The sequence below is a fragment of the Patella vulgata genome, chromosome 3 (assembly GCF_932274485.2).
Source record: "Patella vulgata chromosome 3, xgPatVulg1.2, whole genome shotgun sequence".
NCBI lineage: Eukaryota > Metazoa > Mollusca > Gastropoda > Patellidae > Patella > Patella vulgata.
The window spans coordinates 23,971,049-23,997,175 of NC_065881.2; the positions used below are offsets into that span (position 1 = coordinate 23,971,049).

Below are 26,127 nucleotides of genomic sequence, written 5' to 3' on the forward strand. Positions count from 1 at the left end.
ATTACTGTAGTCATTAAAAATATTTGGGTGTGTGGTTAAATAAATAATGTGACTATGCTTTCAGTGCAATCGAGCTCTTTTTCGGTAATTAAAACACAATTATATGACTCTCTTGTAAGGCCTATATTTACATATGCGTCCGAAATTTGGGGCATTAATGTAAATAAGTGTATTAATAATTTACATATTAATGCATGTAAATTTTTAACTGGATTAAGAAGAAGAAGAAGCGGTGTTTATTAAAGTGCCACACGATGTACATTTACATATCATAATTCAGTTAAAAACATAATTAAAGGGAACATGTCAAATATAAAACTTCATTAAGTAAAAGAAGTAGTAAGGACTGGCTCCAAGGGGACGACATAATTAAAATTGAACATTTTAGATTGTGGAATAGAATCGAGTCTAATTGGAGCAATGCTTTGTGTAAAGCTGTCCATAAATTGTCATGGGATTATCGCATATTTAGTCTAGGCAAAAAAAAATGGCATTCTACAAGATAAGGAAGATTTAACTAATCTGTGCTGTTCAATCTGGGATAGAGCGAAGGACACGTGGAACTCGAATTTGTGGAATGGCAAGAATAAAGCAAATGGAAATAAGTTAAGGTCATATAAATTGTATAAAACCGAAGTAGGCACTGAAATGTCCATGCTAAGATGTGGATAATCAAACCTTCTCCGAAAATGTCTTTGAACGTATTTGTATTTACTGTGATAGAGGAGAAGTTGAGAACGAAGAACACTTTATTTTTAACCGGGATAAATGCTCATTAATTAGATACGAACTTTGTGCCAAAGCCTGTCATTATAACCCTGATTTTAATTATGTATCAAACCAACAAAAGCTTTTATTTTTAATGACATATGAACAGATTTTACCCTTTTTTACCTCTTGTATTTTTTGATGTTTGAATAGAGAAAGAGCTTGATAGTGATGTGGTATTATTTTTTTTATTCTTATTTATGTAATTTATTGATTATACTAATGTGAAAATTTTAACCGTGTCTCATAAGTCGTCATCGACTGGAATCTACTTCTTATTTCTTTCTAACTATATGTATTGATATTTTAAAACTTTTGTATACATGTAGATGGTGACACGTTAATAAAATATATTTTATCTTTCTTTTTTTTATCTGTATTCTCAGTATGTATTATCTCTACCTGTCACTTCACTAATCAACATCTGCTTGGTGATTGACACCTGTAAATAGACAATTGAACATGGGAAATAAAAATAATAGCTATAGGAGATTCGCGAATACCAGTGGAATCAGAAAAGGTGTTTGCAATTTATCTGACTGATATGTAGAGTTATAAAACAATAAACTATGTACTTCAACACTGTAGTTGTATAGTCTTAGGGTTAATAAGCAATAAAAATGCAATGTGAGACGTGTTAGGTATAGTTTGAATATAATAATAAAATGACTTTATAATGTTTTGAAGGCATTACAAAGAAAGGATTTCCGCATCTTTAGGTGTTAAATGTTACAAAGTTCGACATTTAATCTTTAATACATCGTGATCACGGCATCACAAGTCAGATGTCTATAAACCAGTGCTGCATGTTTTGTTTTGTTTTTTTTATATAAAATCTGAACACAATAAATACAATGGTAGACCATATTTCAACTGGTAGTACGACTTTCTCAAATAAATTAGATCGCTTTAACTTATTACATTCCATGAGTTACATGGTTGTTTTGAAAGCGGCCTTGAATGACAAAGAATCAAAGAGTAATGTAAAGACTATGTGGGTTTTGTATAAACCGTTAACTGATAAACAGAAACATGCTATATGACGGGGGATTTGAGTCAAAAGTCAGTGCTATGTTGTTAGTGCTTTTACATCTCCAATGCAGCAAATGTTAAATGTTACGTGTAAATTGGACCAAGTCAAATGTAATATATCTTGTAATACTGTCAAGTACATTTTTTTTGTTGTTCTGTGCATAAAGAAATAGCTCTATTACATTGTGCAAATTGACATCTACTTTTTGTCATTTAATATTTCACATTAGACATTTCATAATTTCCACCTCACGCCTACCAACTCCATCTACCCAGAATTTTAAACTATGACCTCTGACATCTTCTCATTTGACACTCGCACTAAGTATTGTACCCTACCCTTCAAAATGTCTTGTGTATCGTAGAAACGTGCTTCAGAGACTGATAGCAATAAAAACATATAAAAAAAAATGGGTCGATCTGATATATAGTAGGTGTTATCAGATGTTCTAGGAAGATCAAATAAATCGTCTCACAAGCGGAATGTTACCAAAAGCACCATTCGGCTAGATTTAGCATTACATCGTCAAACTATAAACCCAACTTATTCTAATAAAACAAGGTGAATCGCTAAAAATCGATAGCGAATTCCAAACATGATTATCTGTGTCATATCTAATAAGAAGTGGTATCAGGTGTCCCACAACGAGTATTCAAACCCTGTCCCTAGCCCGATACCCGCAATTCTATTTTAATGGGGTACCTTCTGAGAAAGCAGTTCTTTATTCACGGAATTATTGAAATTTTCTTTGAATAAAATTGTTTTCTGCATTCTGACTGAATATCATCATTCCATTACCTTTTGATGCTGGAATGGATGCTAGAATTCTACGTCCTGTTATACTTTACTAATCGTGGCTTTCACAGTTTGCTCTTTTCATTAGGAGATAAAGGTTTCGCATAAAAATTATACAAACAGTATTCAAAACTGTGCTACACCACTATAGGAAAAGGGGTTGTCCCAAATCTGTCTATTCTCCTACCCGAACCAGATCACTTGAACCCCAAAATCTACCTATTTTTCAATACAAAGTGCTAATATAAAATCGTATTGTAGCATTTTATTCCCCTTTCTATGTAATTTTCCGAAACCGTGCACTACAATTAAGTTGATTATTCCATAAACTCGCGGGGTCCCAATTTAAATTGTGTTCACTCAGTACCGATTACCATATTTTGTATTCATTAAGCAAGTATGAACTAATTAACAAATTGTCTATCATTAAGTCAAGTATGATCGCCTGCCTAACTTTGTGGGTTTTCTCCGCGCAAGCGAATTGTTGAAATTAAATTGTGTCTTACGGTAGTCCCGAAATTACCTAGTTTGTGTTGAGTGGACGTTAAACCCCAGTTTTCTCTCACCAAAGTATATATAATTACTGAATAGCTACGACGTAAACAATTACGGTCACCAGACGACGATGGGTTTACGAAGATGGATCGAATTAGTCTTACGCTTAAAGTAATCCTAAACGTCAACTTACCGCGCTAAAGTTAGATTAAAGTCTTGATTACATCAAGATTGAAACTTATCTGGAATCAAATTTGGGAACACAATAATCGAAGTTTGTTTCAGTATAGCAATTGTTCCATGGTGTTATTAGTTACTCTCATGGAGATAGATAATGGTATGGTATAAATGTTGGAAGTTCAGACGATATATAGCCTTTTAGCATGATCCATACGATTCAACAACAACCATTCTTTAAAAAGGTATCAATAGTTACGAGTCAGCGTCAATTGTCATTAGGAAAACCTACTGGGCTTTAAAACATGGTATTAAACGAATAATCTTTTAGAAGATAGATATTTACTAGCCAGACAATTTAACTAAACCTCCATAAATACGATATACTGCTACTCACATCGCTTTCATTTCAAATGGCTCCATCGGTCTGATATATAAAACACCACGGTGAAAAACATTGGCTCCATTCTGGTATCTTAGACAGTCATTATTCGCCTACTGAAGACAATCCAGACAGCGATTGTTGGCTGAAACCTGATTGCTGACCATTGAAATAAACACAGTTAGTCTTAGATAATTGTTTATTTAACTTTGAACTAAATGAACATAGCCTATAGAGTAATCTTAAACTGCAGCAGATCGGCGAAAAAGTAAATTGTCTCTCCCATGATTCACATTTCAGTTCGTTTGTTTATGCACTGGATCCAACTGAACCAAACTTAGGCTTAAACAAATAGGCAGTGAATCAAATTCCAACAATAAAAAATAGTAAGAAAATAAGATTGATTCATAGATCAATGGAAATTGTTCAAATATGCTATTAGCAGGAGCTTTGTTTACCGATAGTTGGGTATGGTGCCTATAAGGCATTGCTGTGCACAAAGAAGAACAGGTTTGGTTCTCGTAGATAATGTTCGCTCTATCTTACATGGCGTATTAACAGATGCAAATAAAACAATTTCTTTTTCAACTTTTGGTTAAAAGCATTGACAAAATCAAGTGGAACCCCTGACTGTTTACACTCTCACCTGGTGGCAAATTTTATATTTATACCAACCTAATATCACCACATACTACCCAATACTACAACATAATGATGTAAAATGGACATATCATTTGATTTTCTTTTCTTGCCCCCCCCCCCCTTTATATGCTGAATTTGGAAATTTGTTTAAAGTTTGGGCGTAATATTTCATTTTAGTAAGGAATATGTGATTAAGTATGATTTGTGGTTACAATTCCTCCATTTTAAGGAACCAATGAATACGTCTATGTTAACAGGTATTTGAGTCTGTAAATTTAAGGATCGCTGTTTAATATAATTTGATTCAAGGTTATACTTAATGTTTTACTTGGTTATTTACTCTTCTACAACACTGTAAGAATTTTTCATCTCAGGATTATTCAGTGTGATTGTACAACGTCTGGGACGCAGATGATTTTAACACTAACCGTTAACTCCTATTTAATTGCCGTGGCCCCAAGGTCTATGTACAGACAACCATAGTTGGGCTGGGGTAAAACCACGATAAATTTCCTGTAAATGTACCGTTTTCCCTTTTTATTGATAGACTTTTGAGTAAATATTTTGTCGTGTTCTGGTTTAGATACTTTTATTTTTAATACCAGACTTGAACAAAAATTATGATAGGGGTAACACTCTTCCCTGACTACTCTCCCTAACCATCTACCCGGACGCATTGTGGTATTTATGGTTTCGGGTGCCATTTTGTAATGAACAAATAAAAACAGGCGCTATTGCACTTTCGTACCTCTACCAGTTCCCGTGGTCGTAGGAACTTGAAATTTTCAGAGGATGTTAAGGGGGGCTAGCAATGACCACACACCAAATTTCAGCCGAATCGACCAATAACTTTTTATTTTACCGACCTTTTAATTTCTAACGAGAGAGAACTTCATCGGTTTGACGCCATTTGCTTTGTTTACTAATTAGACTTGAATAACAAGACACTAAGACGGAAACCGACTCGAATAACAAGACACTTTGACGGAAACCGACACACTGCACTAGCTGCCTAACACTGCAGTTCATAAAAATTAATATAATTTTCGTATACTTTAATTTTTGCGCGAAGCCACCATTTTCCATAAAATACTATTTGGTGTTGATCAGTGGATTGGCCTTTAGGTGTAAATATTGCCGTGACCTTGATTTTGACCTTGAGGCCAAACTTCCCATCCATATCGGGGCCTTTGCGTTTATGCTTGCCGTGGCCTTATTTCTTACTGTATTATCAAAGTTAATGTTCGAGGTGGAAGCAGAGATGACGTCCTTCAGAAAAGATAATTGGGTTAAAGTCGTAGGTAAAGGTCATGTTACAGAAAACTAAACTCAAACTTTTCAAAGTCATTTTTGGGACATTTGACCTTGACTTACGACCTTGACCCCGTAACTATTTTCGAAGGCTATCACATTGGCTTGAATCATGAACGTTTACCTTGGTCATATCGCACACTGCTCGGTCAGAAAACGGTCAAACGCAGAGGGTCCGTGTCCGAAAGGAAGTCAATGGGCGTGGTCAATGTGAAAGGTCGTGGTGACCTCCACTAGTCACCGTTAACCATCCGTAACCTTGACTCTGACCTTGAGTCCAAACGTCCCATCCATCTCGGGCCCTTTGCGTTTATACTTGCCGTGGCCTTATTTCTAACTGTATTATCAAAGTTAATGTTCGAGGTGAAAGCAGAGACGACGTCCTCCAGAAAAGATAATTGGGTCAAAGTCGTAGGTCAAGGTCATCTTACAGAAAACTAAACTCGGACTTTTCAAAGTCAGTTTTGGGACATTTGGCCTTGACTTACGACCTTGACCTCGTAACCATTTTCGAAGGCTATCACCTTGGCTTGAACCATCGACGTTTACTTTGGTCCTTTCGCTCACTGTTCGGTCAGAAAAGGGTCAAACGCAAAGGGCCCGTGTCCGAAAGGAAGTCAATGGGCGTGGTCAATGTGTAAGGTCGTGGTGACCTCCACTAGTCACCTTTAACCATCCGTGACCTTGACTTTGACCTTGAGTCCAAACTTCCTATTCATCTCGGGCCCTTTTCGTTTATGCTTGCCGTGACCCTATTTCTAACTGTATTATCAAAGTTAATGCTTGAGGTGAAAGCAGAGACAACGTCCTTCAGAAAAGTTAAAAAGGTCAAAGTCGTAGGTCAAGGTCATGTTACAGAAAACTAAACTCAAACTTTTCAAAGTCAGTTTTGGGACATTTGACCTTGACTTACGACCTTGATCCCATAACCATTTTCAAAGCCCATAATCTTGGCTTGAACCATCGACGTTTACCCTGGCCCTGTCGCACACTGCTCGGTCAGAAAACGGTCAAACGCAGAGGGGCCCGTGTCCGAAAGGACGTCAAAGGGCGTGGTCAATGTGAAAGTTCGTGGTGACCTCCACTAGTCATGTTACAGAAAACTAAACTCAAACTTTTCAAAGTCATTTTTGGGACATTTGACCTTGACTTACGACCTTGACCTCGTAACCATTTTCGAAGGCTATCAACTTGGCTTGAATCATGGGCGTTTACCTTGGTCCTGTCGCACACTGCTCGGTCAGAAAACGGTCAAACGGAGAGGGGCCCGTGCCCGAAAGGAAGTCAATGGGCGTGGTCAATGTGAAAGTTCGTGGTGACCTCCACTAGTCACCTTTAACCATCCGTGACCTCGACTTCGACCTTGAGTCCAAACTTCCCATCCATCTCGGGCCCTTTTCGTTTATGCTTGCCGTGACCCTATTTCTTACTGTATTATCAAAGTTAATGCTTGAGGTGAAAGCAGAGACAACGTCCTTCAGAAAAGGTAAATGGGTCAAAGTCGTAGGTCAAGGTCATGTTACAGAAAACTGAACTCAAACTTTTCAAAGTCAGTTTTGGGACATTTGACCTTGACTTACGACCTTGATCCCATAACCATTTTCAAAGCCCATAATCTTGGCTTGAACCATCGACGTTTACCCTGGCCCTGTCGCACACTGCTCGGTCAGAAAACGGTCAAACGCAGAGGGGCCCGTGTCCGAAAGGACGTCAAAGGGCGTGGTCAATGTGAAAGTTCGTGGTGACCTCCACTAGTCACCTTTAACCATCCGTGACCTTGACTTCGACCTTGAGTCCAAACTTCCCATCAATCTCGGGCCCTTTTCGTTTATGCTTGCCGTGACCCTATTTCTTACTGTATTATCAAAGTTAATGCTTGAGGTGAAATCAAAGACAACGTCCCTCAGAAAAGATAATTGGGTCATAGGTCGTAGGTCAAGGTCATGTTATAGAAAACTGAACTCAAACTTTTCAAGGTCAGTTTTGGGACATTTGACCTTGACTTACGAGCTTGACCCGTAACCATTTTGGCTTGAACCATCGACGTTTACCCTGGCCCTGTCCCAAAAATGACTTTGAAAAGTTTGAGTTTAGTTTTCTGTAACATGACATTGACCTACGACTTTGACCCAATTATCTTTTCTGAATGACGCCGTCTCTGCTTTCACCTCGAACATTAACTTTGAAAATACAGTAAGAAATAAGGCCACGGCAATCATAAACGCAAAGGCCCTGATATGGATGGGAAGTTAAGACTCAAGGTCAAAATCAAGGTCACGGCAATATTCACACCTATAGGCCAATCCACTGATCAACACCAAATAGTATTTTATGGAACATGGTGGCTTCGCGCAAAAATTAAAGTATACGAAAATTATATTAATTTTTATGAACTGCAGAGATAGGCAGCTAGTGCAGTGTGTCGGTTTCCGTCTTAGTGTCTTGTTATTCGAGTCTAAATAGTAAACAAAGCAAATGGCGTCAAACAGATAAAGTTCTCTCTCGTTAGAAATTAAAAGGTCGGTAAAATAAAAAGTTATTGGTCGATTCGGCTGAAATTTGGTGTGTGGTCATTGCTAGCCCCCCTTCACATCCTCTGAAAATTTCAAGTTCCTACGACCACGGGAACTGGTAGAGGTACGAAAGTGCAATAGCGCCTAAAAACATATCCTACAACACAATGTGGAAGTAATTAGTAAAGGCTGATTCAAAAATTACAAAATAATAATTTAAAAAACATGCAGAATGCACTAAGCCAGCGTAAACGATTGTCGTTCAATTTGAACTGTTCACGGATTTCACAGAACATAATTGATTAGAAATTACACTATTCTTGGGCCCCTATTCTTTTCACAAATTAAATATAAATCACTTTACATACATTCATATTACATTAATATATGCTTTTAGAACAATTTGTGTCTATTTCAAGGTTCCAAAGAATAGAGTCATATACGCCCTTTAATACCCTTTTTCATATTGAAAAACTAGTAACATCTGATAGCAAAGGTTACGAAAATCAAAAATAGTCCATATATATCTGGTGATTTTTCTCTGGCGGATTCCGTTGAATAAGTTAACAAACGAACTTATATATATTTTATTGCTTTATTCCTGACAATAACGATCTAACTATGGAAATTAACGAGTTTGCTCAAATATCTTGGTTTACGTGATGTATACACGTCAATCAGCGATAAAGTCATTGACACAACGACCAATATTAACAGTTTTCTGTTGTGAGAATATTAACCCCTAATAATATATTATTTATCTAAGAACGACTTATTATCGGGTTCCATTATGTGAATAAAAACCGCTGTCAACTAAACAATAGTGGTGTTAATATGGAGAATACATTAAAGCGGACAAACGATAATTAAAATAAATACGCCGTTGACAATATCAAATTACAGTATCTGATATCAATCCAGTCATAAAGTTTATTGTTCAAAGTTTTGTGGCCTGATATTAGTCAGCACGTGGCTGTTTTGTTTATAACATCTACACTATTAAATATGCATTACATAAGAGTCAATTCGGCCTATTGCAGGTCGTTTTTCCGACTTCAAATGTTATTTAACTTATTATATTAATTCACATGACAAGATTAAAATCAACTCTATAGGCTATCGGCTGGTTGGAATTTAAATAAATTTGGATTAAATGAATAATTTTAATGAATGTTCAATATAATCATTTTTCATTATCTAGTTTTGAACTAGTATTATAACAAGAACGACCAGCTCTTTATCTAAATCTTACATAATGCATCTTTAACACGAGTTGGTATATATATATATATATATATATATATATATATATATATATATATATATATATAATTGTTTGCTGGACACTTTCTGTCCTAGTTAACTAAATAGTTTTATTTGTAAGAAAACCTGTGTCCCACTTGGGCGACAAGACGATGTATACTAATTCTGCTAGACATATTTATTCGCATCGATAATCCCCATAGGTTTACAGAGAGCCGGATTATTCTGAATGGTTGAATACTAGAATACAAATTCACCGAAATGAAATATATTCCTCTTTTGATAAAGAATTTTGTTGACTTCGGGGGAAAGGTATTTACATAATTCCATTATTCAACCTTATAGTCATCGGTCTGTTGCCTGGGACAACCGAAGAAAATCTAGATAAATAGATAACGTTTTCGCCATTTTCATCCTGAGATATTTTATATAGGTATTAAAATAATAAGAAAAAACGTATAAACCATAAATATTATTCATACACAACACTTTTATGTCCAAATCTGTGTATTTTAAAGTAAATCTAGATGAATAGATAACGCTATCGCCATTTTCATGTTGAAACATTATACATAATTATTAATATAATAAGAAAAGAAAGTGGCCGTGGCTTTGCCTTGATGGGTCGGGCATGCACCAAAAACAATAGGGGTCATCCAGGGGTTATAAGGAATAAGTATGCAAAATTTCAAGACGATAAACAGACACATCCTGACAAGGGCGACAGCAAAATAAGTTCCACGTTGTGAATGTGGACGTATAACAAAGCGAACAAGATAAGCGTAAATATAAATTCAATAATTTAAGAAATGGGATTTGAGAAATATTTGGATTTGTAAGATACAGTGAGATTTGTAACATACAGGGAAATTTGTATAATCTGTTATACTGAATGAAAGATAGACATGATTTGTTTTATGGTCGCATTAACTGCATTGCTACATCAAACTCAAATTTAATGCCTAGCATCACAATAATTAAAGTTATAGCATTGCTATTTCCCCTTATCTGGTTATTGAACCCAGCAATTACCACCGACAGGTCACAGGTTGTATTGTTCGCGTTGTATGATCATTTCAAACAATTAGTTATCTCACAAAGTAGACTGGCCTCGAAGAGGGTGGACCATCTCTTACATCACATGTGAAATTATTTCCTGTTGATCTTCCAAGACATCATGGTCGCCTACGTGACTCTTAATGACACACACGATATTCATTGTTCAACTATTCGTGTATAGTAAAAGGGAATTGCATGCCAATGTGACCATGTGTGTAAAATACTAAGGCTAAAAAGGAATATGTGGGCATGTTTTCAAAACTACGACTTCGCCTTGGTTTAATCTCTAGGTTGTTTTCGATAATTTTCTTGGTCGAATGAATGGAAACAATGTTATCTTATGCACGGTTCAGTGAATAATATTTTCAATCTCGATTAATTCCGTCATATGGCAGTTAAAATTGATATCAAGTAAATAAAATAATTATTGGACACACTGAAAAATATTGATCTGGTTCTTTTTACTCAACATTAAACAGGGAATAGAGCCCAAACACAACACATATGCTTCATATATATACCTGTATTTAACATTTATATTAATTCTTATGTCATGCTTCTCAATATCAAATCCCTTCGGCAAGTTAGACATATTTATTGCATTTCATGTCTGTTCCCGACGTTTGCCCATCAGGTGTAGAATCTGAGGTTTTCAATGAAACTGCAGCGTGTTGATAATGTCTATTTGTTCTCGAGTCTATTTAGAATAGAAATGAAATGGAGTCTAACATCCTAAGTTTCATTTCTGCACCGACTGGGAATATGAAAATAGGGCATACGACATACAGTGTGCTGAGGCAAATTTTGCTCGGACAGCGGCACTACGGCATACTCTTACATCGAATTCCAACTATCAGGGGATCTTTAACGTGCACGCCAATATGTTCACGGGACCTCGGTTTTTCGTCCCATCTGATCGATACGACAATTTCCTTGTCAGCACCCCCCACCCTACATCGTTCACAAGGGGTGCCCTCGCCGTAAAATCTCCGCGAGGAGGTGTCTTGCCCAGCACCGGGCGTAAACATGAGACCGACGCTTTGTCGCTTAACAGTAAGTTGGTAAACAAATAGTCAGAGATGAAATAAAATTCGGTTAAGCGCCATTTTATTTATCTACGCCAATTGGGATAACGAAGACGTGAAATGAAATTGGGTTTACCGTCATACTTTTTTGCACGAACCGGGTTAATGAAGACACGCATACTCCATGTAGTATGCTAAAGGAAATTTTGCCCTATCCAAATGATTAGATGTTGTTCCTTGCCAGGCCACCAGTCCTGGAACATTGACAAAAAGAGAATGCACGCTAAAAACAATCTCGGGAAACGTTCTCGACTGACAACTTAATCGAAAACGGGATCTTCCTAGTTAGTTAGCCCGCATCAATTTGTTATTTAAAATTGTTAATAATTGGCCAATTATGTAGATATCGTCATGAGATTATCACACATTTATTTGAAATAAAAAAAAATGTATTTTGTGTTAGAGTGAAAGCCGAAGATGAAAACCACTTGATTTTAATCATATAACATACAAATAATCAGCTTTTATTTTTTACCTTCCTATTGTCCTTTTATGTTTCTTGTTTTACTGTTGTTTATGTGAAGATGTTCAATTACTAATGTGAAAAAAAAAGGTTTTTATTTCAATGTACACACGCACTTTTTAACCCCGTTTAACCATTCCAAGATGTTGTATATTAATGTATATATGAATACATCCTAATGTATATATATATATATGATATTGTATTTGAATGTGAATAAACATTTTACAAGAAAAAAGAATGTGAAACATTATGCCATGTCTCATAAATTGATCTGGACTGGTATCGGGAGGTGAGGCGTATTTTGCTTTTTATGCACAATATATTGCATTGGGTGGCTAATTTATATTTATTCGTCGTATATTTCATTTACCAAATTTTATCTCTAAGTCTACATTCAAAAAGCTCGTACTGAGAGCACTGTTAAACAAGATATATCTAGATAAAACCATTAAGATGTTAGTAGAAGAAATAATGGCACACCAGGCCCAAGTGTATTTTACTGAATTTATCATATAGCTTTACCGGGAAGTTGGGCCAATCGACGGTCTGCATTTCAAATCGCGATGATGTAGACGTGCGGAACACAATAAAGGTAATAATGAAGTAAATATTCATTCGATTATTAACCTTAAAACGAGCGTCAGTTTGTTAAGTATCTATTAAACCAATATTATTCTTTAATTTAGTAATAGACTGCATTTTTTTCTTGGTCGCGAAAAAATTAAACAGAATCTTGTCTTTGACGTAAGAATCTTCTTGCGATTAAATTTTAAGCGCAATGTATCATCGTGATTTATGTGTATAGGCAGCACATAATTAGGTTCAAGTTTAGCTTGGAAATGAAAAAATGTCATAAAAAGGCATAGTCTGGTTCAAGCTGTTTTGATATTGAACAAAATGGAAATCTGTATTTATCGATAGCAATGTGCATAAGAGTGGTGGACAACGGCTCGGTTATTCTACAAAAACCCAACAATGCCTGCGGATTACGGTAGTACAGTTATTCCACATCTAACTAGTCCATTTTCCAACAGTTAACTGAGATTCTGGATAGTGCTGCTGGATATTACTTCCATGTCTTAGACAGAAATCTTTCAGTGTAAAATACGTATGGTTGTCAATGATGATTTTAAAAATATTACCCACAATATTAGGATTTTAAAAGGTTCGTTTAATCTTTTAAAGTGTTCATCATATTAAGAACGCAAAGTTCTGAAGGACTACGCTTTTTTAAAGACGAGATCTAGTACATATAAATTAATCTACATGTATATAGATGGACAGTACTTAGCTAACTCAGCAAAACATCACCCAAATGGTTCGTGTGACAAGTCGTCTTCTTAACACTGCCAGCTTCCTTTTCTGAGATGAGATAGTTTAGTAGTACGCGATCAATTACTATAGAAAGTCACCAATATGGAACGGTTCAATCTACTAACCGAAATCTACAAATGCATCGTTTAAATGGTAACAAATTACATCAATAAAGACATTTCCTGAAGCTGATTTGATCTTTATCTTGTTAGTACTATAAGTTTCGTTTCTGACCATTCACTACATAAATTCTATTAAGCTATTCAATTTGATCCCCAGTAGTAACCGACTGACATTTAGAAAAATGTAGGTCAATATAAAGGATTCATTTTGGTAAAGGTCACATTCGTACCAGACTTGGATGTTAAGGATTTACTAACTCGACTATAGTCCAGATTAAAAAGTATCGTCTCTTTTATCATGAATGGTAACAACCATTTTATCATGAATGGTAACAACCATTGGACAGCTTGTTTTAAACGATGACGTTAGAATTAACTCTCTTTGAAATATCAATAACCGATTTCCCCTTTAAATGATAAAGTTTTAAATATTATCTTGTTTTCATCCAATGACACTATGTCCGTGTGCTCTACTTTTATTCCATACCTATTTAAACCGATTACAGCAACATTTGAATAACAGGCCAAGGACAGGCTTTGTAATTAAATTATACTTTCTAAACAATTTACTGAAACCTACGGTTAAATACAGATCGTAAAACCAGGAAGCATGCAGACTTATTTTCATGATGATATATACAATCAACGCCTTCGCATAACATTGTTTGGTCAATACAAACCGATTTGACTGTTTTTGTTTTCTTGCTCAATCATATCTAATGCGTATTCAAAATATTTTGGCTTTGATAACTTAATTAATGTGCTAGTTGAATTATACAGTAATATAGAAACTTCTGTCAGGGTCCGCCGCAAAGACGAAAATGCTGAGATAAGGGCAAGTACAAAACTACTAATAAAATGGCCAAACACCTAACCCACAAAACGTGCTCATATGGCACATAATACATTAGTTTCTAATAATATAATTCAAACAGATTTGAGGTGATTGGGTGTTGGATTTCTGTGGAGGTTTAACGGTAGTTTATTCCACGATGTAGATGGAGCAACTTTAGCTTTCAGTTAGGAATACAAAGGGTTTTTTTTCTGATTAATTGATCTTAACTCTCTAGATGGGACGTACAATTTCAGGAGATCGTAAGATACTTCGAAGCACTTCAATCCAGACATCATAGGCAAGAGACAATATTTTAAAATCGACCCTGGCTTGGGCAGGTATGTAGCTTTTTCAGTACTGGAGGGATATGAGCGGGTGAATTTGAACTAGTCTGAATTCGGGCAGCTGTACTTTGGATGTTTTGAAGTAGTTCTATTTAATGCTTTGGAATGCCGACAAGTAGACTATTGTAATGGTAAAGACTAGAGACTATCAAAGGTGTAACTAGACCTAAGATTTAATCTTCACTGATAAGATGATGCTTGGGGCCAATAGTTGTGAGGTGAATATAAACACTGTTTGCGCAGATCCTTTATATAATTTAACTAGTCAATAAACACACCAAGGTTTTTAGCGAGTGGAGAAAATGGAATGATAACATTATTGATTAAAACCGATTCGTCGGTTATTTTGGAGCCTATAATAAGCGCTTCCGCGTTTTCTTCATTTAATTTTGGCTTGTTTACGTTCATCCATGATTTTGCATTCTGTATGTAAGATGTCATTTTATGTTGTATGCCTGACTTATGTCAGGGACAAATGAATCCAAAAGGTGCGAGTCATCAGCGTAAAAGAGGAGTTTTGAATGGATAGGAGTTTTGAGAAGATGGCCGGGTTGCTTCGTTTAAATAACAAGGGACCTAGTACACACCCTTGGGGGACAATATACTGTAATAATCCTCACAAGAGGGCATGAAATAATCATGTTGGTCTGGGTCCTTTTTGGCCAGTAAACAAACCGTGAATCAAATCACTTTAAACAAATACTGGTTTTCAAAATGGGTAGTTTCTGTAACATATATGTTTAGACCTATGGTCGATATTGGCATGATGTATCGGACCGTAACTTCATGGATTATGGCCCCTGATTGTACGAACAATCGCGTTTTTAACTTGTGGACCCTATAGAGATCACAATTTTCATCTGATTTAGTTGAAATTTGAAATTTAAGTTTATAACTCAACGATCTTGGCGCCTTTCGCTATTCGCGCATATCGGACCGTAACTTCCTGAATTATGGCCACTGATTGTACGAAAAATCACGTTTTTTAGCTTGTGGACCCTATGGAAGTCACAATTTTATTCCGATTTAACAAAATGTTTGAATATATCACCGTTACACCTTAGTGAAGATCGGACCAAAACTGACGGACAAAAATTGCCTCCCCTCGAATTCAGACAGTGTAGAAATATGGTATATCAAGCTTGTGGCCCCTCTAGAACTCACAATTTCGATCCGGTTTTGATGAAACCTGAAATACATGTTTATAACCCAAAGATCTTGGTTCCTTGCGATATTTGTGCGGTCAAAATTTTAATCCGATTTTGATGAAACTTGAAATGCATGTTCATAACCAAAGGTCTTGGTTGCTTTCGATATTCGCGCATATCAGATCGTAACTTCCTGAATTATGTCCCCTGATTGTACGAAAAATCACGTTTTTAGCTTGTGGTCCCTCAAGAGGTCACAATTATTATCTGATTTAAGAAACCGTTCGAATATGTCACAGTTACACCGTATTGTTGGTTGAGTTCGAATTTCATGAAAATTGGACCAAAACAGCCAGACAAATGGCCCGTCTACGCAAATAGTGTAAACATCTGGTATATCAAGGTTGTGGGCCCTCTAGAGCTCACAATTTTGATCCGACTTTGATGAAACTTTAAATGCATGATTATAACCCAAAGATCTTGGTTGCTGTCGATATTTGCGTATATCAGATCGTAATTTCCTGAATTATGGTCTCTGATTGTACGAAAAATTATGTTTTTAGCTTGTGGTCCCCCTAAAGTTCACAATTATTAGCTGATTTACAAAAACGTTCAAATATATGACTGTTACACCGTAATGTTGGTTGAGTTAGAATTTCGTGAAAATCGGACAAGAACTGCCAGAGACAAACTGGCCGCCCCTCTACGCAAAGTGTAAACATTTGGTATATCAAGGTTGTGGTCCCTCTAGAGGTCACACTTTTGATCCGATTTTAATGAAACTTGAAATGCACGTTTATAACCCAAATATCTTGGTTCCTGTCGATATTCGTACATATCTGATCGTACCTTTCTGAATTATGGCCCTTGATGTTACGAAAAATCGCTTTTTGTTGAGCTAGTTCTCTATCCATCTCTTGAAAAATGTGGGGCGTATCCTGCCTGGCAGCCGGTGGTTATGGAATATGACAGTATTTATCATTCTTAACTCGTAAGATATGTTTTAGAGAAAGTATTTAGTTTCCTATATTAGTTTCTAAACGATGGAAAAATATAAAAGAGGCCGAAATTCAACTGAATATATGTTAAAATAGGTAAGATGCTGTAGCTAATGGGTTTGAATATATCATGTACCATTACATTTAGCTGCAATTCGCTTGACGTTATTTGTTAAATGCCTTGTAGATCCTTTATGTCCTTATTATTTGATGTCAAAAAGGACAATGATCCTAACTATTTACCCTACTCTAAATAATTTTCTTCAGAATAGTCTGAAAACAGTATTCTGTCGTACAATCTTTGACTTGTTACACCGTTTATCATTATACTGACTCTATCAGTAGACTGAAGTTTCCCTGCCAAATGTGTCGATCGAGTAAACCCTTGGACTAGCGTCTGAATACTGTAGATTACCAAGTCATTATATAAAGTCTATTGTTTCATCACGGTTGTCTGTTTTCATCATCATAGCACATACTTGTATTGACTTCACTCAACAAGTAAGGGAATGGAGTTTAAAGTCACGTCCACATATACCCTGGCCACGTGTCAACCGCTAAATGAGAATTTTGCGGTGTCAGGGCATTTTTGAATTCCAAATGTCATGACTTTCAACATGTACAGGGAGTCGATTCCACTTACCACCCCAGCGACAAGATTAAACTCTCCTTGTGAGACCAACATGAGTGACATGGGCGAAAGTATAATCCTTGCTTAGAATGTTCAGGGTTCGAGTCCTGGCGTGGATCGAGAAAATCTTCATGGGTTTTTATCCCGGGTTCCTACTTGCCAGAGTGAGCTTTGTTGGGCTTTCAGAGGAAGTGACAACACTATCTACGTTCGTTACATTTTGAAAGTTTGGTTGACCTAAATAATGGTCAAGATCCTGTTTATGTCTACCGGAACTGTCCCCGTAGGTTGGAAATTATTTTGCAGGTATCTTTACTGACCTGTGGCGTGTTTTGCAAATAATGAATGCTTTAAATTATTTTATCTGAAATCTTTTCTGACCTGTCGTGTGTTTGGAAATAATGAATGTTTACGAAATTTCATAGCCCGACTATTTATGCTATAAGCCAAACAATCTTAGGGTTTGGAGAATCATAATATTCAGTGCTGATATAGTATTAGAAACTCATTAGAGAATAACCTTTGGGTATTTCGTAGTAATATTTTATTATACGTGAAGAATGATAATATCTGAAATGAACAATATTAAAACTGTACGAGTACGCTTTCATAAACATAATGAAATATAGAAATGTGGCATTTATGATTATGCACATTATTGATGCCTATAAACTAATAATTGCCGCAAAGGAAGTTCAAGAGAAGGGATACCTGCTTGTTTGTATCTTCCTTTGTTCACTAAACAGATAACTCTATTTTTATGTTAAAGGGTTAAGCCCAACAATTATAATAATTCTCCACTCATGTCCCTAAACTCCTCTCATTATCTCAATTTGGTACTTTACATTTTTATACTCGATAACGACTTACGCAATCCACAATATTTCGATAACCACACAGCATATCTTCGTGAGAAAGCAGCGAGAAATGCCCATCTTCGAGAGAAAGCAGCGAGAAATGTCCATTCTATCCTGTCAGGGGCTTTGGAAACAAAAAACACCTGTTAAGAGAGGAAACACCTCTTCAAATCTTCAATCGTTTTGGTAACAATTATGGCAAGTCTATCCAAGGGAGATAAATCCAATTTTCAATGTCGATACTTCGCCATTACATTTAATTTTGAGTCAAACCGCAGTTTTCACATGTTATAATGGGCTTTGCAAGGACACCAAACTGCAGAAATCAAACGGACCAGCGTCTTCTGCGTAACCTTCTTGTGGTCTTAGTTACCAAAAATATAATGTGCGACTGACACAGTTGGTTCCAGTATATGCGATAAATTTAGGATTGCCTAATTGTCCAGTAACAAATGCGCGTTCTTGTGAGTTATATTTATGTTTGCAGTAAGACTGCAAGTGAAAACTAAACGCGAGAAATAACCTTAAGTAGAAAAAACTCTTAATTTGGAGATTGACCTGTCCCAAATTGTATTTTCAGTACGTGTGCAGACGAGTTGACAAACGTGTATGATAGAAACAAATCTTCATCTTCAGTTTATTTCCGGTCAAAATTTGAAATCTAAATTCCGATCTTACACCATATGTATATGTGTAACCATGAACTACGTAATGGCAAATATCAATATCGCCAATGTAAATAAAGGAGGTCGGATTTGGAAGCGGCCCCATCACGGACGTATAAGGTCACATGTTTATATTGTATTGTACGTTGGTTTTCAAGTGGGATGAAAAGTGAACATTTTTCCCAATTCATTTATCAGAAATAGGTGATTTCTCTCCTATGCTCATCCCCCACTCTAAGGGGGAAAATGTATTACAAATCACAAACGTATATAGCTTAGATTTTTAGAAAAAGTGTAAGTTTATTTTCTCTATATGATTGTTAGACTGAGCATAGACAATTACATCAATTCACTCAGATGAATAAAAATATGTTAGTGAACTTCTTCTGCGAGTCTTATGTTAAAGATACATTATGCAAGATTTAGAATGAGTTGGTCGTTCTTCCTATACAAAAATAGATAATAAAAATGAAATATATTGGAGATTTCAGTGATATTTCTTTATTCTAACCGAAGTTATGAGTGTTTAAAATTTTGACAAGAAATTTCCATTCCATATCCCAGCCATCCTGTTGACCTAGAGAGTTGATTATGCGCTCGCCATATGAATAAATGTATAATATAACAAGCCAACAGTGAGGCTGATGTCCCCCGCCGAAATAGGAAAATAATTAGAGGACACATATAAAAATCAAATTGCGTATCGCTCTGCTTACCCTGAGCAGAAAATGCTCATTATCAAACTTAGTCAAGGTATTACTGTAATGAAACTATACACCAAGTTTCATCAATCTCACTTAATTAGAACTAAAGTTATCGTGTCCCAAAGCATCAACCAATCAAATTGCTTATCTCTGCTTACCCTAAGCGGAAAATGCTCATCTTCGAACTCCATCAAGGCATTGACCTAATCAACACATACACCAAGTTTGAACATTCTAGCTCAATTAGGAAGAGAGTTATCGTGCCCCAAAGTATCAACCAATCAAATTGCTTATCTCTGCTTACCCTAAGCGGAAAATGCTCATCTTCGAACTCCATCAAGGCACTGACCTAATAAACACATACACCAAGTTTGAACATTCTAGCTCAATTAAAAGTTATCGTGTCCCAAAGCATCAACCAATCAAATTGCTTATCTCTGCTTACCCTAAGCGGAAAATGCTCATCTTCGAACTCCATCAAGGCATTGACCTAATCAACACATACACCAAGTTTGAACATTCTAGCCCAATTAGGAGAAGAGTTATCGTGTCCCAAAGCATTACCCTAAGCGGAAAATGCTCATCTTCGAACTCCATCAAGGCACTGACCTAATAAACACATACACCAAGTTTGAACATTCTAGCTCAATTAAAAGTTATCGTGTCCCAAAGCATCAACCAATCAAATTGCTTATCTCTGCTTACCCTAAGCGGAAAATGCTCATCTTCGAACTCCATCAAGGCATTGACCTAATCAACACATACACCAAGTTTGAACATTCTAGCCCAATTAGGAGAAGAGTTATCGTGTCCCAAAGCATCAACCAATCAAATTGCTTATCTCTGCTTACCCTAAGCGGAAAATGCTCATCTTCGAACTCCATCAAGGCATTGACCTAATAAACACATACACCAAGTTTGAACATTCTAGCTCAATTAGGAAGAGAGTTATTGTGTCCCAAAAAGTGTGACGGACGAACCCATTTTAATAGTCCCCTGCTTTCTTCGAAAGGCGGGGGACAAATAAATGTTAGACAAAAGACCTACAGCAATAAGCAGATTTAGCTCTTGAATAATGTAGAATAATCTAGTTTTTAAAAGCAATACACATACATGTACATACAATGAATTTCTTCAATTTTAAAAGTTCAATGATAATTACAAAACACATAAAATACACCACATTTAGAATTAAATGAATATCAACTGAAATCCTGTAAAATGGGTTTTCAGTGTTATCTTATAATAGTTATAGATTGGCTATTGTGCAAATTAAAAGGAAGGCTTTTACATAGTTTTGTACCTTGTACATTACAAGACATGTTGTTCCATGATACAAGTTTTACTTAACACGGTTTTAAGAAAAGGTGATCAGAAGATGATCTGGGACTTCTACTAAATGAATACAAGAAGTAAATATAGAGGTTAAAAGGGCATGCCATACAGGATAAAAAGTACCTTTCTTAAAACAAACCCTGATCAAATCGATCAATGATAACTGCCCATTATTTAAAGGACAATATTGGTGTCAGTCATAATTACATATGTGATAGAACTTGTTAAATGCATTCCAAATATAATTTTAACACTGAGATCATTGCTACGGGAGATGTGTAACAAGCACGTGAAGAAACGGGAAGTGACGCCAAACATGACAAACACGAGTTATCCTTCTATATATCTGACTGAAGTAACGAGCGATAACAGACAAACGATCGAATTTCATTTCACTGATAATTCCGTTGAAGTTGAAAAGTTATTATATGGGACGGTGAGAGGGTATCTCACAATTCAAAAATATAATTGGCTGTCACTAGATAAGGGAAAACGAGAAAAATAGAAAAATCCCGTGCATTCCCCCGTTTTTATTCATTCTGTTCTTAATAAAAACATGGTAATGCACGGACTTTTTCTAATTTGTTCGTTATCTTTTATCTAATGACAGCCAATTCTTTTGTTTGAATTGTCAAATATCCTTTTAGGCAAAGAGACAAAACCTGACCCGCAGAGCGTTTGCAGGAATTTCGAGGCATGACAAAGTAGGTTGCTAGGCAGTGATTAATACGATCGTAAAGTTCATTACTTTCCTGATTCCATATAGCTCTTGATATGCTTTATTAAACTGTCCATGCTTGAAATGAACTTCTTTTCATCACTAAAATCATAATATAGTTTTTTTCCAAGTATGATTCCAACTACACCTTCTGGATCCCATTTGCCCACTTTTAATGGAAATATTTCCTTCTTTTGTTGGTCAGCATATTCGACCTCTGAAATTGTTGTGTCACAAAATAATAGATAAGTTTTATATATACATGTATCGCTACGAAAATCTATACCCGTCCTCTCTAGCGATAAGGGGGAATAATTAAACAAGAGCACACAAGAGTACACCACACTTATAACTAATGAACTGTCCAAGATTTCACAAGGCATGGTCTAAGACTAGTCATTATTTTCCCTTATTTCATGAATGTAGTACGAGTTTTAAATAGACAGTTATTCCCTTAATGTTCCCCCACCTTTTCCTACATCATTTGGTTGACTTTTTGGTCTAGAATCGGAAAAACGGATGAAATTTGCAATTTCATAGCAGTTTTGGTTCACACTTATGAGGGTGTAAGGTGTCTTTCTGTATGATCAATCATTGTGTCGGAAGTGAGATTCTGACCCCAGTCAACATCAAATTCTCGTAGCAAAAACTCTAAACGGTCAAGCCCCTACAAAATTATGATGAGGGGATTGCCAAATGCCGTCTCCTAGCTATGTGCTTATAAAGATTGGAACCAATGGAATGTTGAGCAAAAAGCTACAGCCTGTGATGTTACAGCCATTTAACTTTAAAGTCAATGAGCAAATAATTGCTAGCCTGAGTCCGCATGCGCTGAATAATATATGTGTGGTTATTCAAATCAAATGCCAATTTGCGTGAAATAGACCCATTACTTTCTGTGAGGGTATTTCATAAGAATTAACTATCTTTATCCAGTAAACTATATCTTGAACCAATCCGTTGAATACACTGGGTAATTAGTGTACATAGCAGAGTGTGGCGTTTTTGGCTATCAATACCTATAGACCAGGGGCCTGTTTCACTAAATTTTAACTAAAGATAAAATCCAAATTTTAGTATATACTTCAATTTTGATTGGCTAAGCACTAAAAGCAATCTAATGTTATCCAATCAAATTACTAAAATTTGGATTTTATCTTAGTTAAAATTTGGTGAAACAGGCCCCAGAGGAAGATGCGATTAAGTACCCCCAACTAATAACAGCAAACGCAATCTCCTATCCAAAAGATCGGTATTGTCTTATCGTGTAACCATGCAAGGTACATTCTTTGAGGGCTTATATCCAGTTCATAAGGTACCAATAACGTCAACAAGTAACTAATAGTTATTAATTAAATCTATTAGACCGTTATTTTCCATTTAAAGCGACCACCTTTTTAACAAAACAGTTCTTGAAAATATAGCATTGACACAACCCTGCCTTCCAATTTTAAAACTTCATAATCATATTTACCTTTCAGACAATTAACACTCGTTTCGTATTCGGAGGAATAACACATCAAAAAAATGGTCGCATCATCAACAGCTTTGGCCATTCTCTTATTTATGGAGCCGTGTGACATATCTGAAGTATCCATCCAAACCCTTATATTGTTTGCTACCAGCTGATCTCGTATTTTCTTGACTACTGTTTGTTGACACCATGAGTAGCTAAGCATAATGTAATTTTCTGCAAACCAGATCAAACAAACTACATGATTGTATGGTGGTCAAGTACTAATCTGAATTAAAGTGCCTTAGGACCATTTGATATATATATATATAGTTAATTAAAGCTGCTCTTTTGTAATATATAATTGAAATTAAAGATGACAAAATAAAACTACATTTTTATGCTAACGTTTTCACCGCGATAGCGGCTCTTCAGGCATTTATTAAATCGTGTGAACGCAATATAGTACACGGTTCCTATAACTTGAGTTAGTAGATGATAGGCCTGGTAAGTTCCATTCTATATTTACAGAATGCAGGAAAATTAAGTGAAATACAGAAGTATAATACTATAGTTTAATGTATCAGTTCTTTAAAGCTTAGTTCTATTAGTTTCCACTGGATGATTAATAGCTGTAAAAGTTGACTCCAGTGACTGAATTTCTCATTTGTAAGGCGGCTTCCTGAATGATCATATTCATATACCTATATTGTCCCCAATTCGCAAGTTTTTATGGACATTCTACGGGTCCTTAGGAAGAACCCAATCGATGGGAAATTCCAGAGTTATCTCCCCATGTACGCTTAGATTTGATACAGGGTAGTGTTCTTTATACGAATTTTCTTAAAGCTCTGGATTCTTCAGAAGTATATAAGGACGCCCCCATAATTTGATGCTTGGTGTATGGGGGTTCTGAAATGAATGTTTTTTAATATTCTCATAACTAACAACTACAACTAAAATAAGAATGGTGCGTTCGGCCTTGAAAGTAACATGTGAATGTCAGTTTTAACATTTCTTTACTTTCTTCGTTGACTTACCTTTAGGTACCTCGTCTACTTCATGATCGCGGAACCCTGAGGAAATCCCTGCTACAGCCGACGATAGAGTCTGATCACCCGAACCTTCTTGCTGTGGGTCAACAGGACTCTCCTCATTGCTGACAGAAACTGGAGGTGATGCTGTTAAACCACAAAGTCCGTTCATTATAAATTATCATTAAAAATTACTTTACAAGCCAGGCTAACTACTTTTCTCATTATACTGTTCTATAAATAAAAAAGGTTCCCGTCTTTCTCCCCAGGATCATATTTATATATGATATTACATGGGAGCAGTCAAGGGTCTCCACTACCAGGAGGCCTTCAGAGATCAAGATGAATAATCTTGCATTTGAGATTGCTGAATCGAAGATGAAATACTCTAAATTGTCTACTTTAAAGGACCTCAATTAACGTCTACTAAACATAACAAGACGCATTAATGAATACCAAATTTCATAACATATAACTGTCTTACTGGGGCCTCTGGGTACTGGATCGAGGAAGAAAAAAATCAAATTTTGGACGGGTCAATTATTAACATGACTTGGCGATTCAAACCACCCAAAAGAGACTTATCATTATCAATTTCTCAAAACTGCTGTATAATTTATTTATGTATATTGTCACTTAAATAGTACACTGGAAAAAGTAAGAAACTGTACGTCTTTTTTCACAGCCATAATATATAAAAAGTTAAAGTTATATCTTATTATGGCCATCTTTCCGACTTAAAAGGTTCCAGTGAGTACCGACATTTAAGCACCACTAACTAGTGAGACAGGTCACATGGCATGTACTTACAGTTAATTATTTTCATTAAATCATCCCATGCTGTCCTATCGGTTCTCCAATCAGTCTCAAATATTATCTTTTTTCTATTAATCATACCGAATGCTAAGGGAATATCGTTTGCCGATATAGCCAAACATATCGGTATAATCTTCCCATACTCCTTTTTCCTTATCGTTTCCATAACGCCTGTTTGGTTGGTAAATTTAATCCAGTCTTCATCCTTGATGTAATTTGTGGTCATTAGGATTATGATTCGTTTTGATTTAGTGATCACATCATCCAAGCCATTCAAATAGTTACCCCCGGGTGGCAGATCATCGTATGTATATGACTTATTATATCCCTGATTGGACAACAACTCCTTTAACTGAGATATAAACTGTCTTTCTAATGTGTCCCTTTTCGGTTCATCATCATTGAAGTAGAAGAGAACGGAATAATCATACACGTCTTGCATAGTTTAGATTTAGAAACTAAACAAATACTTCCTGATTATAAGGGAGATAACTCTATTAAATGACGTAATATGGATCCAGACCACCAATTATTCTTACGAAACATCCCAAAGTTATTTTTAGCCCCCTTTTGCATGAAGGTCTCTTTAAAGACTTTTTGGTGTAGAATCAAAGAAAGGGGTTTGAATGTACATTGTCTGCTAGGTTTTGGTAAATATTCATGATTTTGAAGCGGAGTAATACAAGAGTTAATTGCATGGGTTTTTTTTATCTCTACTTCCAGTTTGTGTTTTCCATTGTGAACCTTATACGTGCCTTTGAGCAAGATGTTGCCGCATGTGCTCCATCTGTGGTAGAAAGTGTTCTACTCAACGAAAATTTGGGGAAAAGTAAGAGCCGATCTAAGAGACGAGAATTAACATTAAAGTCAATGGGGAAATCATTGGTGATCTGTGGCCATATAAATAGACACCACTGGCCATTAATTCTTATAAATCTGGTGCAAAGTTTTTTTTTAAGTCTTTGTCGCCCTTCCCCCTTTGCATGATGATTTTTGTTGATTCTTTGGTGTAAAATCGAAGAAAAGGGTTTGAACACATGTTCTGCCAGGTTTGGGTGAATATTTATGATTTTGAGGTTGAATAATAAGAGAGTTAAGACACGGGCACATGAAGGTATTAAAATAAAACTCCTTACTCTTGCTTGACTAGTATTACTAATAACA

At 35.9% G+C, this 26,127-nt stretch overlaps 1 protein-coding gene across 2 annotated transcripts; it reads right to left on the reverse strand.

Moving 5' to 3' along the window:
• Positions 1 to 306: 306 nt before the first annotated feature.
• Positions 307 to 25,445, reverse strand: LOC126816629 (uncharacterized). 2 transcript variants are annotated; one of them, XM_050543329.1, is made up of 5 exons: positions 24,958 to 25,445; positions 24,154 to 24,294; positions 23,135 to 23,350; positions 21,691 to 21,877; positions 307 to 1,210 (listed from the first exon to the last, which is right to left on the reverse strand). In XM_050543329.1, the coding sequence occupies exons 1-5, from the start codon at positions 25,403 to 25,405 to the stop codon at positions 1,186 to 1,188; spliced, it is 1,017 nt and encodes a 338-aa protein (XP_050399286.1). In that variant the 5' UTR covers positions 25,406 to 25,445; the 3' UTR covers positions 307 to 1,185. The 2 variants fall into 2 exon arrangements, with proteins under 2 accessions (XP_050399286.1, XP_050399287.1); XM_050543330.1 differs by lacking the exon at positions 307 to 1,210 and having other exon boundaries at positions 19,179 to 21,877.
• Between the last annotated feature and the right edge of the window lie 682 nt (positions 25,446 to 26,127).